Here is a 14,803-nt window from a genome sequence, read left to right as displayed (position 1 = left end):
CCGCTCTCGAGTTACGATTATTTGAGGTTCCAGAATAATAAATATTCTGCAGGAATTCTGAATAATCTCCTTTTTCGATCCGACGATTCTGAGATGATCTCGAGGTTCGCTATGATAAAGCAAATCGAGAAAAACTCTTGTAACCCGCATCTGGGGAGTACGCGTTGGTAGCCAAAAAAAAAGTATGCAAATATTTTCCGAAGTGGAAATGTGCATAAGTAATCTTGAACTTCTTCTGATTGTTGGCAAGATACCAGTCGAATCACCAAACCGATTTTGATAAAATTTCGAGAAGATTTAATGATTTTTATCGAGTGGATGTGCCAGTGAGCTTTTCAGCCCAATCTCACTTCTTATGCCGACATGCCAATCGCCCATCGCTGATTCCGCCATTTTTTCGCAATAACTCGCGAACACAGTTTCTTCGAATTATTGGAGAATCTTTAATAGTTCTATGTCTTTGCTATAAGGTGAAGCAAAAGAAATCAGTGAATATTCTCAAAGTTGTCTGACGAACATATATTTTCAGTTCGAAGCGTTATTAGGATCGTATTATAAATAAATTCTAGAATCTTAATCACGTGATTAGACATGAGAAAAATGGACTCGACCATGACCCGCAGACGTCGATGTATACCGCTGATTAAAAACCACGCGATTCTCCAATCGCCCTTGGTGAAATCGCTACACTTCTCTTTACTTGGGCGTTATCCACAGCCAGCAAGGACGTCTGTTACGGTCTCGCGAATGAAACTCCCGCAGAAACTCCCTAAACATTAAAATTTCAAGCTTTTCCATAGCGACATGGATATTTTTCACTCAACATCCCTGTGATCCTCGTCTCGCTGAGAAGGGTTCGCATAATTGAAACGTTCGATATATCATCGATGATCACAGGATGTCATTGTAGATACAGGGAACGCGAATATGCACTCGACAAACAGCAATACCAACAAGTATTGTCAACTGAATATATATTCGAATTTCTTTGAGTGGCAAAATTAACGAGCAGAAATTTATTGAGAAGTACAGAGGGTATACTATAAGGTAGATAATATTCTTTCCCCCGTGCCCCTGCAGGCTTTGACTTTGACCCCAGGCTAAAGTTCAAAAGAACCAGCCGAGTACCGACGCGTGCTTTCTACGCTTTGCCTCGTGTCGAGAGTCAAACGTAGGTCGATGCAGCCTGCTGCAATTGTAGACGTACGCACTCACACATTTGCATGCATTGTATCCACGGGTGTAGTCACGAATAGATTTCCACCCCAAATTGTCCCCGTCGTTCCAGTTGGACAAAGGTGAGCGGCTATGGGTGCGTGTGTGTGTGTGTATAAAGTCCTCCAAGATACCATGCCGCAATAAACTTACGTCAATCGAATAATATGCCACGCGGCAGGTGAAGTGGCGATACCACGAGGAAGCACCGGATGCAGCATTATCATGGTCACGTGCCGAGCAATTAACGTAGAATAATGTAAGCGGATAACTTCGACCTATAAACGGCAATACCTATAGTTCGGAATGAAAGATGAACAGATGAGGGAAAAGTCAAGTTACGACGTAAGCTTCTCTTCAATTAGTTTAAGGCGGGCAACCTTTTCTAAGGGAGGGTGATTTTTGACACGTGCGGACTGCAGCTTCTCAACTTACCGGAGAACGGAACAAAGTAGATCTGGAACTTTGCCGGCGATATGGATGTCGATTAGATTAGAAGATTGAACGTTATACAATGACCAATACGTACTTCCGATGTAATATTATGTCCACAGCTTATTACGGTCATTAATATAAATGGGGTTAATCAATTGTAAGCACCAGAACGGCGTATCCTGCACAAAAAAGTATGGGCACGTGAATTAAAAACCATGGAATCTACGATTAAATTGTTTTTGATTTTTGAGGGATATATTTTCTGGCAAAATCCTGATCAAAAATTCAATACCCTTTTTCTCGAACTAATGAGAGTGAGCTATTGAAAATAAATTGACAATACGTCCCATCAGATTTTTTTGCTGTAATGAAGTTGTAAAACAGGAAGAAAGGGGAATTGCATAGGGGCGGGGATCTTGCCAACCATTCGACTACTGTAGTAATCTTGATAATTTCGACGTTGACACATCTTTCGTGTTCCTTACATAATACCCACCGTTACTCTAAGCCGCGTCTTATACGGTGACCCTCTTGAGTTGCAAGTGGCCCTCGATGGATGAACTGGGTCACGAGCCCTTCCGTCCGCACCCCTCCCTTTTGCCTAGAGTCGTACTATACATACTTATATGCACTTGAAACTATACTTCGCCCCTCCTAATTACTCACCAGCTCTTCACGCGAAAAAGTATAAAATTCAAGAATCAGAATCCTACGTTGTCCAGAGAAATCGATAGGACGATCTCGTCGGATTTTAAGGTCTCCCGCTTCGCTAACAATGGAAATCATGTGCAGATGAACAACCGAACGAAGGAATATATTTTTTCTTGAAAATACGTAACTGGAAATTTTTTATTATTTATAAATTTTTGTTCTACAATATCAATGAATGTTTTTCCCCCATTTTAATTCATAATTAAACATCAAAATGTAACAATATGCGGTCTCAACAGAAGTATATCAAAGAGCAATCGAACTAAACATTTTGCTCCTCATAGCGTAAAAATTTGACAATTTTTAATCACTTCATCGATAGTTTCGTTGGATCACAGCCAGATGCGTGCTCTTCCATTGCTATATTAAGGAGATCGAATCGAGAGGGAAATATTCTCTGCAAACGATTATATAATAATATGTGGCATGCAATGCGACTGACAGGAGACACATGTCTGAACAATTATTGCGTATGGAACTTCGATGATATGGGGGAAGTCATGCACGTGACTTGCAACAACGGTGGTCTGTAATTTTGCAACTACATATGTATGATAATAATAATGATAATAATCAGTGTCACTGCATAAGACTGTATTGATTCCAGTTTGGAAGGTGCGAATTGAGATGAGCGCTCCAGATTTTAACAACATAACGTAGGTAATGAAAACCTGCGTAATACTTTTTGGTTTCAGAAGGATGGTGAGCCGCTCAGCTCTTGGAAATAGATCGACTTTCATTCAGTGAAATGAATAATGACTTACGAATTCGTTATGAAATTTATTGATGTATTTTTGATATCATGTACCTTTGTTGATTATAATGAATAGTTCCGAAAGCGTAGCCGACAAAATGAAGCGATATGCAACATACAAAAGTTGTTGAATTCGGCACAATGAATTTGCTGGGAAAAACATTCTTTTGATTCTCATTTGAGGACAATCAATGTTTTGAAATATCTAATTATCATGTGAATTACAAATCGGAGAACCGTTGAACAATGTATCTCCAGTTAACTTAAGCGGGGGCAATAACATAGATTCATTATGTTAGTTACACACTTGTGGTGTTAGGTGAAAGCTAGATTGTAGAAAAATCATGTAATTCAATTGAATTACTACATTTTCGCATATAAATCACGTAACCCATGTTCGGGTTCAACGAATACCTATATCGGGCTACAAAATCGGGATGCCTGAGTGTATAATCGTGTGATGAAGTTTTTGAAACTATGAACTATATATTGATGTACTTTTTCGAAAAATTCAAACGCATGCATTGCTATAAATATGTGGAAAATTTCAAGTATGAGGGTCGAACAGACCTCTCCCCTCCCGGTCCGCCTGAATTTTTTGAATTCTACCATTTCCATTTCGAAAATTTCGAGCAAAGTACAACCCTATAATACATATAGGGCTACAATGGTCAATGGTAAGACTAGCGCCATCTCTAGTTTTGCCCTTCAGATTACAAGTTCAGGATGCACACCAAGTAATGTGGCAAACTTTATAATCAATAACAGGGGAAGGATATTTAAGCTCTTCGGGAACTGGTGTCATTCTGTCATTACTGATGAGCATTTTGAGACAGAGTTTGATTTAAACCGACATAGGTATGGCTTTGTATGACAACCAACATTGGCTTTTATCTCACATTCGGGACAGCTTCATATCCACAGATGACACAGGTATGATGCAAATTTATTAAATATACCCTATTGTTAGGTTAGAACTTTATTGCACAACGCTAGGAATTTCATACTGTTATTTCACTCAGGGAAATTAGAGGATCTACCTCAGCCACATTTAAGTAGTTACTGAGAATAATACGTTACCTTACGTATGAGCCTTCAATAGTTATTTGCAATCCTGTCTGCTTTCTTTGAAACAGGTGCTTGTGAAATGGTCATGCTAGGAGAAGATTTGCCAAAACAACTAAAAGCCAATGGTGTCCTAGAATGTTATCCGGGAATGGAGGACAGTGATGATGAGGACATCGATGCAATGGCAGAGTCTTATGATATACAAATGGGTGAGTTATAACTGAAACGAAATAAATCTTTGGAACTTGTGCATGCGAATAATCAAATTTATCAAATTTCAGATATGGAATTTGGGCATAGGCCACGTTCAAATACAGCACAACGTTTGGAAAAAATGGATCTTGAGAGGAAAAAGGCAGCAGAAGTGAAGCATGTCAAATGGGAAAATAATCCAAGCTCTGTTCCAGTAGAAATTCAATCAGAGTTATTTCAGCGCAAAGATTTTCGCAAGAAAAAAGAAGTGGCTGTCGACAAACGACATTCACTTCTTTCGGAACAATTAGAAAAATGTCCAAATCTACCACAGAATCCATTCACTGACTACGCTAGATTTGATGGCAATGTAAATTTGATATTTGAATTATCACTGGATAAAATGTTTTAAATTAGTTATATCTTCAGAAGTCAATGTACTGTGCAAGAGTTTAACAAATTTATTCCTGTTTCAGGCACAGATTGGTACGCCAGCTAAGAAGTACAGAATATTCATGTCTATGTTACCCAAAGAGCAGCGTACGTATCCCATACAGGTTATGGTCTTAGCAACAGCAAAAGTGCGTGAATTTATTGGATTAATTTGTTACAAATATACTACGGAGCACCCTGACAGTCCTCTCAAGTAAGTGAGAGAGTTTTCATTACTATTATATCGCAATATCCGACTAAATACAGTTTGATATTACTTTGAAAATAATTTGCAACGATATTCACTAGGGCAATGATCTGAGCCTGAAATCGCTGAAGATCTCCACATACACCTTATGGGTAGACTGTGATATTAAGGTTCATCAATTTACCATCCGTTTCATTATTATAGGATAGACATCGATAAATATGGCCTTTACATCACCGAAGACGATGGCGAAGTAGATTGGGATTTACCTTGTCTTGACCCCAGAGAAACCATTTCAAAGTTTGGCTTCACTTGCTTAGGTTTGAAAGAAATGACACCAGCAGACAGAGCTCGGCATAATACAATCGTTTCTAAGGCTCCTCAGCATGAAGAACATCCTGAAGGACAAGATGCGGAACAAGATGCTGTTGCTGAAGATCTCGCAAAAATGGAGGGCCATACAACTGCAATGGAAGCTCCGTTGTATCAATTATATAGGTATTTATGAAATTACATTGGATGCGATATATGTATGTATAATATCATCAAATGTACATACATTGTCTAATGGTTTGAAAATGTAATGTCCTTAATTTTCGACAGGGTACATATGATAAATAAAGTGAGAGCAAAGACTGAAATCCATTTAGGAATATCCGGTGAAAAAATTGAGATCGATCCAGTAATAACTGGAAAGGGTGCTGGCCGATTTTGGAACAGGCAAAGAGCCGTTAGTTATCATATTGACAGTATCGCGTGGTGCGAAGTAGTGGAGAGTAAAGGGCCAAAAGCTACATTCACCCTCGTTTATACACTACATTCTCAAAATTCTGAAGCAATCATCGGTGAGTAAACGCTAACTACGATAACAAGATGAAGAACTTTGCACTAATCTTATAGAAATTGACTCTTGCAGTATTTCTTTGTATTACAATGTGGTATATTGTTTTGTGATATTTACGATTGTAGGATCTTCTGGGCAAACGAATCCTCTTAACCAATCGGCATCATTCAAAAATCACGATTTTGAAACAGATTCCGCTACAGCTGAGGAAATAGTCCGAAAAATTAATCATATCTTGGAAATGCGGAGTGGTACGTCAAGGAAAGAGTATCTAGCCCAACGAGAGCGAAAAGCTGCGAGACGTAAAAATTTCCATTTGCATAGATGACAGCTCTGTCAATTATTTTGGTTCATTTTTGAATATTTGAAAAATTGACCTACCTCCAAGACAATATCATCATGTTGGAAATGAAATAACGTACGGCCATTTCCGCAGGGGGTAAGAAATTACGATGCATATTAAAATATTTACATCACCGGCGGAGATTTTTCATAAATAAAATTTATATCAAATTTATTTCACCATTTGATGAAGGTTGTGAATGTCAATGGATTTTTATATGATATTGTTAATTATTATTACTACTCTACGTGAGTATTAATGTAAATAGCGTTTTCAAATTGATATTTATCCTAAAATCATTATATCATGTACATTTTTTTTGTTGGGAACAACAACCAATGCTTTGTTATTATAGGTGATTGCAACGCGTAGTTTTACTTTATAGTTAATGTAACTGTGATATCGTCATTTGAGTTGCTCCCATCAATTTTCACAGCTCCAAGTATTTTCAAACTCATAATCCAATCACAAAATTAAACAGGAAATATTGTTTATCTTATTCATTTTTTTTTTTTTGGTCTACTTATACATATTCAACAAATGTGTTCACATGTCATAAAATCGTAAAACATAAGAATCATGTACAGTCATAATTATAATTAAGTTATATACATAAATTAGAAGTCATTGAAATAATATTACATTAGTTGATAATTTTATTAAACGACCAAATTTGCGAACCCCTAATAGTGCAAAATCTCAGGCTGTATTGAACGCTACCATTTTATGGTATATCAATGATTCTAAAAAGTATGTGAGAATAAATTGCACTAAGATAGTGTTAGTTCTGGAAAAATATATAGCACTAGACATCAAACCAAATGAAACAGAAGAGTTCCTTTGAAATGTTGATGGAAATCAAAGTATGTTCTCTATAAAAATCATAACAGGATTTAATCGATCATTTTCATGACCTTGGATGTGAGATTGTCAAGTTTTTTCTGGGCTCGAAGTATGGATCGGTTATGTAAATGTGTCACATGATCATTTAATATTGTGATTTCTGCTGCCAATGTTGATAAATTATTTGCTTTGACACATATATGTTCATAATTAGGACGTACCAGAAGAAAAGTTCTTTCATTTTCAGACAATACACTTAAATCTAGATCTTGTTCATGCTGCTGTTGGTTTGTTGATTGTTTCAAAAGAGATTTGTACTGTCGTTTGCGTTCCAGCAGTGTTTGCTTCCACATACTCCTTTCATGTTCAAGTCGGTTAATGTATTTCTCCAAATCAAAGGGCTGCTCTGTGCTTGCATTATTTTCATGATTATCTGCATTCCTGGTTTGAATTCCGTTTGTCACTGTTGCATCTGGGTTTTCATTATTGCACACATTCTTCGATTGCCCATCATCTGAGAATATATGTTATAACAATATCGCTGCTGCGCATATCAATAACTCCTAACCAATTGTATCATTTATCAAACATCAAATTGTTATGTATCTTGTTCTTTAACTGCATTGACTGTAAAATCATCTTGTTAGTTAGTTTGTCTCTAGAAACGCTAGAAATCAGGTATGTCAGGTCAAGTCATTGGTCAAATATTGAGTTCAAGATGAAAAGTGTAACGTACTAAATGGTTTTCAAATTCAAATCATCAAAACATAACCTCAGTCAAGCTCACCATTTATTTGCAGCGTTGAATGTCTCCGGAAAAATGTAGATCGTCGATGATTGGACTTCAATTGACTTGGGGTCTCAAGATCCACAATCTCGGGAGGGATAGCATTGTTTTCACTCATATTAACAAATTTAGACGCGCCTGCACTTCGATTTGTTTATAAACGCCATACCTGATGGCCGATGGACAAAGCCTTCAGCGACGTCGAACACTGCGCTACCCGATTCAGATCTCGGACCATTTTGCCGACTGTAGGTTCCACTGAAATTAAATCGCTGTTTGGACTATGCGAGAAGTTTCTCGAAGTGCTCGCGGATGTAAAGCAGCGAACGCACGATATTCAGTTAACGAAACGCATGTGAATGTGTCGGACTAGAATCTTGAACGAGAAAAGCAGCTTACAATTACAACAATTTTAGTAAACTTGTAACCACGAGTGAAAAGTAATATCCAAGCTATTACTATCAAAGTTCCATCGTTATTGATTTATTCCAATAGTACTATAGTATTTTAAAAGATTCGTCAGAAAAATGACATCACCGAAGGTGAACGAGGTAAGTTCGCTGATGTGTAAATGTTTCTAAAGATTTCATGAATAAATGTTGCCTCTTCACCTCCGGGTTAAAATATTCCAATGATAGTCCGTCAAACCTTAATCAGTTCGATTGTTGCAGAATTTTATGTTCTGATCATTTGCATCTTTATATTATGATCCAATATTAGTGTTGGGGTAAAGTCGGGATAGATGCCCCAGTGAGAGAGATGGCTGATGATGGATATTTCATGAAATGGCTAAGATCCAAGTGGATCAAAACTATTTTCATGTTGTACTATTACCAAAGCTTTGAATATTAACCTTGTGAAGTAAAAATTCTTTTTACAGAACAAGTGCCATTTCGTATAATATCCATGATCGGTCATCTCTCTCACTAGAGCATCTATCCCAGTTTACCCTACATCTACTAGCACATAGTCAAATTCAATTTTTGACAATGTTTACAATTACCAAATTATCCTTTTGCCTGCAGATTTTGGATCCCTTGATTTGTGAGCTTATATCAAAGGATATTGTTTTACAATTATAAATAATCATAGTACCCATTTATAGCAATGTCTATGTGTTATTGAAAACAACAAACTATTCAATTAGAACAGTAGAATTGATTTATGAAACTGAATTTTACAGATCAAATTAGACATCGAAGAGTTGAACAGATTTTTGGATCAAGCAAGTCGACATAGAACAAAAGACATCCTTACTCTTGAAATTCGAAGGCTTCAAACAGAGCTAATCAAACTATCTGATGAAAATAAGACGCCGATAACCGAAAAACCCAATCCCACTCCAGTTCTCAGTAACAAGTGCTACGAAGTTAAATTGAACAACTATGCCTGGGATCAGTCTGAAAAATTTATAAAGATCTACGTTGGTTTAAAAAATGTTCAGTCCTTGCCAAAAGAAGCTGTATACTGCAATTTTACAGAAAGATCCATGGATCTGCATGCCATGGGATTAGATAGTAGAAATTACCTTCTGCCTATCAATAATTTGTGCGAGGAGATTATCCCAGAGCAGAGTTACACCAAAGTAAAAACAGACTCGATTGTGATATTCCTGGCAAAAAAAATACCCAAAAATTGGTCACATGTTACTGGTGTTGAGAAAAGAATAAAGGAAGCCAAAACACCAGCTGTGCCCGATGTGGGTGAAAGTGAAGATCCAAGTTCAAGTTTGATGAACCTTATGAAGAAGTTCTATGAAGAAGGTGATGACGATATGAAGAGAACAATAGCGAAAGCGTGGACGGAGAGTCAAGATAAAAAGAGTTCAGGCATGCCTTCTATTCCTTCGTTGTGAAATGTATAACCAATTGATGATGTACGTTTTTTTATGTTGATACTATACCATAGGTTGTAGATTATTGTATATGTAATCTGAATTTTTCTGCGTATAAAGTTCTCATTTTCCTAGCATTTGTGTTTCTTCATTTGTTCACTTGAATGCACGCAACTTTTAAATATTCGAACACAAAATTTTTATTTCAACTTTCGTAATGCTAAAAATAATTTGTCGAAAACTCCATTAGACGTGTAAGTCTTACCTAATTATTGACAACTCCAGCTTCTTTCGTGCCAAGTTAATTGGATAAGCACAAAAGAAACGCGTGTAGCGTTAAGTTTTTATGAAAAAAAACAATACTAGGATTCAACAGAAAATCAATATAACAAGCTTTCGTAAAACCGCGGTTTTATTTGTTTTCGTTCGAATACAATTCGCATTGGTGTGTATAATTAATGGCTAGTGTAATTGGAATTTATAAAATACAACACTACAATATGGTACATAGAAGATTGTATAGTCTTGAATGAGGAAAAAAAACTAATCCCTGCTTAAAGGTTTCCATCTTTATGACTATTATTTTCCAATAAAAGTATCAAGGTTTTGTAAATAAACCGCGTGAATTAAGTCGACGATATTATTCAAGATTCACGTTAGAATATAGCCATACTCAGCCACTGACTGAGGCCGTTTATAAATTTTCCATTCCAGTGGGACTGAGCAACTTTAGCTGTTAGTACCATTCTCAGGATTTCCTTGACGGTGTATGAACCAAAAAATACATCAGATATACAAACGCGTCTGTATATAAGCGCATTGGGTTCGGTATATACATACAGGTATATGTTTGCTAAATCGTCAATTAGATTTCACCTCATAAAATTGTCACTTTTTCGACCAAGCAGTAAACAATTGAATATTTGACTAGTCTATGTTGAAGTAGCATAAAGTTCCCTACAAATGGAATCACAAACTATTCTTGAAAATGAACTAAAAATGATGACAACTAGCCTGGTATTGGCACATTTGAGGTCATTTTGCAATTTGTACAACATTACTGGGATAATTGCTAGCAATCTCAGCCAAAAAAAAATTACTTCAAAATGGAATGCCTCCATCGTCACAAGAGTCACATGGATTATGGGTTGTTTACAAAAATTGTTATTTGCTAATTACAAAAACAGTTAGTCTCGATCATTATCGGTAGCAACTAAGGTACACACATAAGCTTAAGTACCTAAATTGTTTTACTATGGCAAGTATTATTAATCATAATTATAATACTATAACTATTCTACTTTTAAATGGCAACAGAAAAGTAGTTGGATACTTTTTAATTCGAATGAATCTTTGGTAAATTAGTTTATCGATGAATACTGTATCAGCAAAAGTCATCACGTAAGTCAATAATATTCAGCTAAGAGAAATGATGCTGTTCACTATCAAAGGCTGCAGCATATTTGATTTTAATTATCACGCAGTTTCTAATTTGTTATACAAGCAATTTTTAGATTTGCCTTGCAAGTCGCAGTGAAATTTATTTTCTACAATTCAAATAGGGAGAACCAATAGCTGATTGTCACACTTGTACATTTTACAGTGTACTTTGTGTCACCCACAGTATTCGTTGACTCATTTCAGTGATTTGTTCAAAGACGACTTACAACGAAATTTTTCATCATACTTTATTGCTCGCAGACTAGCTCTCTGATGTAAATCATTAGTGCGATTAGCGAAAATTTGCCAATTGCATGAATTTTTCATATTTTAGCTAGCAAATAAAATTCATTTTTCATGTACCTGATTTTATATTATTCAAAACCCAGATAGTGGCGGTCTTGTAATCTCTAATATACCTGTGTATTGGCTAAAATTATCGTTTGTTTTTCTTTGGTTAAATTTAATATAATACTTCACGTTATGTTTTTGGACCTGAGAAAAATTGAGTTGACTCTACCACTCGCAAATCTCATGTGTTGACTGAATGATGCATAAAATAAAGGTACAAATTGGGTCAGCAATAATAAAATATTAGTATCGATTTAGGAACATATAAACCTAAAGCATCTAGAAATACTCAAGTCTTTTGTATATTATTTTTAGGACATGCTAATACTAACTCATCAGAGTACAAAAAATAAAAGATTTACCCTCTCGCAGGATCGAAAATAAAAATATTCCAAAAAATGTACCTTTGGTCTGGGGAGAAATTGGTGTAAAATGTGTGGTTTTAAAAGTCCTCTCCGTAAAATCAAAATTCAGCTAAATACCAAGTTATTTGCATCAAACTGATGCAAAATTCAAGCTGCTCGTTTCACGTGTTGTTTGCTCGTAGAAAGCGAAGCCTGCACTTCCTGGTTGGTTGCATGAAACACTTCCATCATCATATTTCTCGTTTTTTCCATCAGAGCTTCAATATCACCTTTGACCAATCCTTTGGTAGATATCGGTGGTAGTGTTGTTATAACAACACGCCCTGAAAATCAAACGAACACTCTTATTAAGAAACATTGCGTGTAACACTTTTTAATTTTATGTACACGCGATTCAGTTACACATAAACATAATGCTGATCTGCAACTCAATTTTTGCCTCCGATAAAATCTATAATTTCAGAAACTTTTTCAGGTAATTCAACAGCATCTTACCGGGATCAAGCCGTTTTTCTTCAGCAGATAAGAAATAGTAGGAAGAAAATACAACTGGCAAAATTGGCAACTGAGAGCTAACAGCAACATGGAATGCTCCCTTTTTGAATGAATGAATTTCACCAGTGTTAAATCTCCTGCCTTCAGGGAATACCCATAGTTTGATCTGTTATATGAGGAATAATTATTCGATTTCTACTACAGATATTGAATGAAATATAAACATTAGTGGAAACAAAGTAGAGCAAAACTCTTGAGCAGATAATCTTCAGTTAATCTACCTTCTGATCGATGATGTGTTTTGTTGCAGTATTAATAACCAAACGAGCCTTTTCTGAATTCATTCTATCTATGAATATCAAACCGCTCAACCATGCTGCAAGGCCAAATGGCCAAGCGTAGAATATTTCTTTTTTGGCAACCACTGTACACTTATCCATAACTGGCCATATATCGAACATGCCTAATATGTCCAAAGAGCTTTGATGGTTTGCTACAATTATACAAGCTTGTTCTTTTTCCAAATGTTCACGTCCTCGGAGTTCCCAACGCAACCCAAGCAAAGTGCTCACATGGTGACACAACGACGACGCCAGTCTGTAAACAAGTAATCTATTATCTAAGCAAAAATATCGTAACAAACTGGATAAAAATAAAAACTACATAAACTATATAAGCATAACAAATCCTATTCTATCTTATCATAAGGAAAACACACGTAAAAGAATCAGCTAATTTATCAGTTGAATTAATCACAGGCTGTAATAATTAGCTAAAAATAATCACAGAAAATGATCAATTTTTTCAGGCAACTATACGTTGACGCTATTACTGCATCACAAACTTTATCAATAGTGACACATGGTAGAGGGTGTAATCTAAGGGCTTCATATCTAATCTGACAGTTGGACAGTTTTATTTAATTCTGATATATGATCAGATAATACCGATGGAATGTGTTTTTGTGAGATGGATTGTCATGTTTATAATCTACACTAATATGAATCGTAGATATGTATTACATCTAGTGATATCCAATCTCAATAGAGCATCAGTTCGGTGTTTAAAAATTATTTACACCGTACTATAAAATATAAATGATACATGCAGTTTATTGCATTGGATCTCGATGAAGATTCGTGTACATAATATTGTCAGTTGTCACGAATGCGGCAATTAACAATAAGATGCTGAATTACGAATAGATATCTAAAAAATAACTATCGAAATCGTATACTAACAATAAATTTTTGACGTCCCAGGGGCGAAAGATCATAATAGGTATAACCATCACTGCATTTGCCATCACGATACCATAGTACATCAAAAACTTGAAGTAATATCTAAACGTTCTACTTGTTTCATAAAGGAATGGCAAGACAAATATGAATACAACTAAAATTACTTCTAAACAAGACGGTGCCATTATTTTTGGCTGAAATACTGATTCATAAATAAATATCTGTTTCGACTAGTAAACTACACAGAACTATACACCACCCACAACCTCCCCCAGCAGGTGACAGACTGTTGTATACCTTAATAAATACTAAAGAGTAAAAGCAGAGAGCTTTCGAAGTGGTGGCGCTTTTTGCTGGACGTTCGCGTCGGTAGGATTGCTCGGTCGGCCAACGAGCCCTTAGAACTTTTATCTTATCGTCGAACTATCGAGCGCCGATAACAAACGCGGATGGTGCTAACTTTTTTTACGTAAAAATTAAGTGCTCTACAAACATTCATCCATGTTATGGCGATGATCGTTCAATCATGGGCATTATAGCTATTAATTTATTTTAAGGGATGCGCATATATCTATGTAGAACTCGAAGAGGCATTTTCGAATTTATGCGCCCCGCAAACCCTGTCGCTATTAATTTAAAAAAAAAAATCTGCCAGATATGAGAACTTAATATTAATATTAACACGACCCCCTCAAAAGACGAAAGTTTAAAATGGAAAAAACATGTATTCATCGGAATCAGACTTCACAATTGTCGGTGCCACCCAATAATTGATAAAACGAATTTCAAATTTTGAATAATTATTGTCACTTGTATCGTTGACTAGCTATCTTCAGTCAACGCTCGATGATACCCTCAATCGTATGATCTACAGAAGGGTGCAGTACAAGCATTCTTTAATTCAATACAAGTGTTCTTTTATTCATTTTTACAACGTATCTTTTACAGTTAATACATACATATATGTATATGTTATGTGCACACATATTCTCGATTTCACAGTTGAACATCGTTGAATGAATGGTGATGGATGAATAAAACATGAATTTCAATTGTGATACATTTACATATATAAAATAAAGACACGTATGTTAATAGTGAATATACGTATTTTTGTATAGTAAATCACTTAACATTTGTTAGACCTGAATAATATAACATTGCACCCCTTGTGGCCAAGGCGTTGTTAGTCAAAGTAGTATAATTCATCATGAAATATTTCACATGAAAATGTAGTCCGTCCTG

General features: G+C 35.8%; 4 protein-coding genes and 1 long non-coding RNA gene across 5 annotated transcripts; 2 read left to right on the top strand and 3 right to left on the bottom strand.

The window, feature by feature from the left end:
- Nucleotides 1–899: 899 nt before the first annotated feature.
- Nucleotides 900–4,288, bottom strand: LOC125500086. The gene is made up of 3 exons (XR_007277273.1): nt 4,196–4,288; nt 1,651–1,829; nt 900–1,493 (listed from the first exon to the last, which is right to left on the bottom strand). It is a non-coding gene; the product is annotated as an uncharacterized LOC125500086 (long non-coding RNA).
- On the top strand, nt 3,819–6,675 carry LOC105694031 (target of rapamycin complex 2 subunit MAPKAP1). Its single transcript, XM_012414343.3, has 7 exons — nt 3,819–4,048; nt 4,252–4,392; nt 4,465–4,745; nt 4,852–5,021; nt 5,220–5,513; nt 5,619–5,860; nt 5,985–6,675. Exons 1-7 carry the CDS (start codon nt 3,976–3,978, stop codon nt 6,185–6,187), a joined length of 1,404 nt encoding a protein of 467 aa, XP_012269766.2. The 5' UTR covers nt 3,819–3,975; the 3' UTR covers nt 6,188–6,675.
- LOC105694034 lies at nt 6,346–8,096 on the bottom strand. The gene is made up of 2 exons (XM_012414347.2): nt 7,833–8,096; nt 6,346–7,559 (listed from the first exon to the last, which is right to left on the bottom strand). The coding sequence occupies exons 1-2, from the start codon at nt 7,948–7,950 to the stop codon at nt 7,096–7,098; spliced, it is 582 nt and encodes a 193-aa protein (XP_012269770.1). The 5' UTR covers nt 7,951–8,096; the 3' UTR covers nt 6,346–7,095.
- A 79-nt stretch (nt 8,097–8,175) lies between these two features.
- LOC105694033 (calcyclin-binding protein) lies at nt 8,176–9,803 on the top strand. Its single transcript, XM_012414346.3, has 2 exons — nt 8,176–8,383; nt 9,016–9,803. Exons 1-2 carry the CDS (start codon nt 8,360–8,362, stop codon nt 9,685–9,687), a joined length of 696 nt encoding a protein of 231 aa, XP_012269769.2. The 5' UTR covers nt 8,176–8,359; the 3' UTR covers nt 9,688–9,803.
- Nucleotides 9,804–10,060: 257 nt separating this feature from the next.
- On the bottom strand, nt 10,061–13,861 carry LOC105694032 (1-acyl-sn-glycerol-3-phosphate acyltransferase alpha). The gene is made up of 4 exons (XM_012414345.3): nt 13,559–13,861; nt 12,599–12,914; nt 12,318–12,483; nt 10,061–12,145 (listed from the first exon to the last, which is right to left on the bottom strand). The coding sequence occupies exons 1-4, from the start codon at nt 13,741–13,743 to the stop codon at nt 11,970–11,972; spliced, it is 843 nt and encodes a 280-aa protein (XP_012269768.1). The 5' UTR covers nt 13,744–13,861; the 3' UTR covers nt 10,061–11,969.
- Nucleotides 13,862–14,803: the final 942 nt, after the last annotated feature.

The sequence above is a fragment of the Athalia rosae genome, chromosome 2 (assembly GCF_917208135.1).
Source record: "Athalia rosae chromosome 2, iyAthRosa1.1, whole genome shotgun sequence".
Lineage (NCBI taxonomy): Eukaryota > Metazoa > Arthropoda > Insecta > Hymenoptera > Athaliidae > Athalia > Athalia rosae.
The sequence above is the reverse complement of the archived record's forward strand: the minus strand, read 5'-3'. Positions and strand labels throughout refer to the sequence as shown.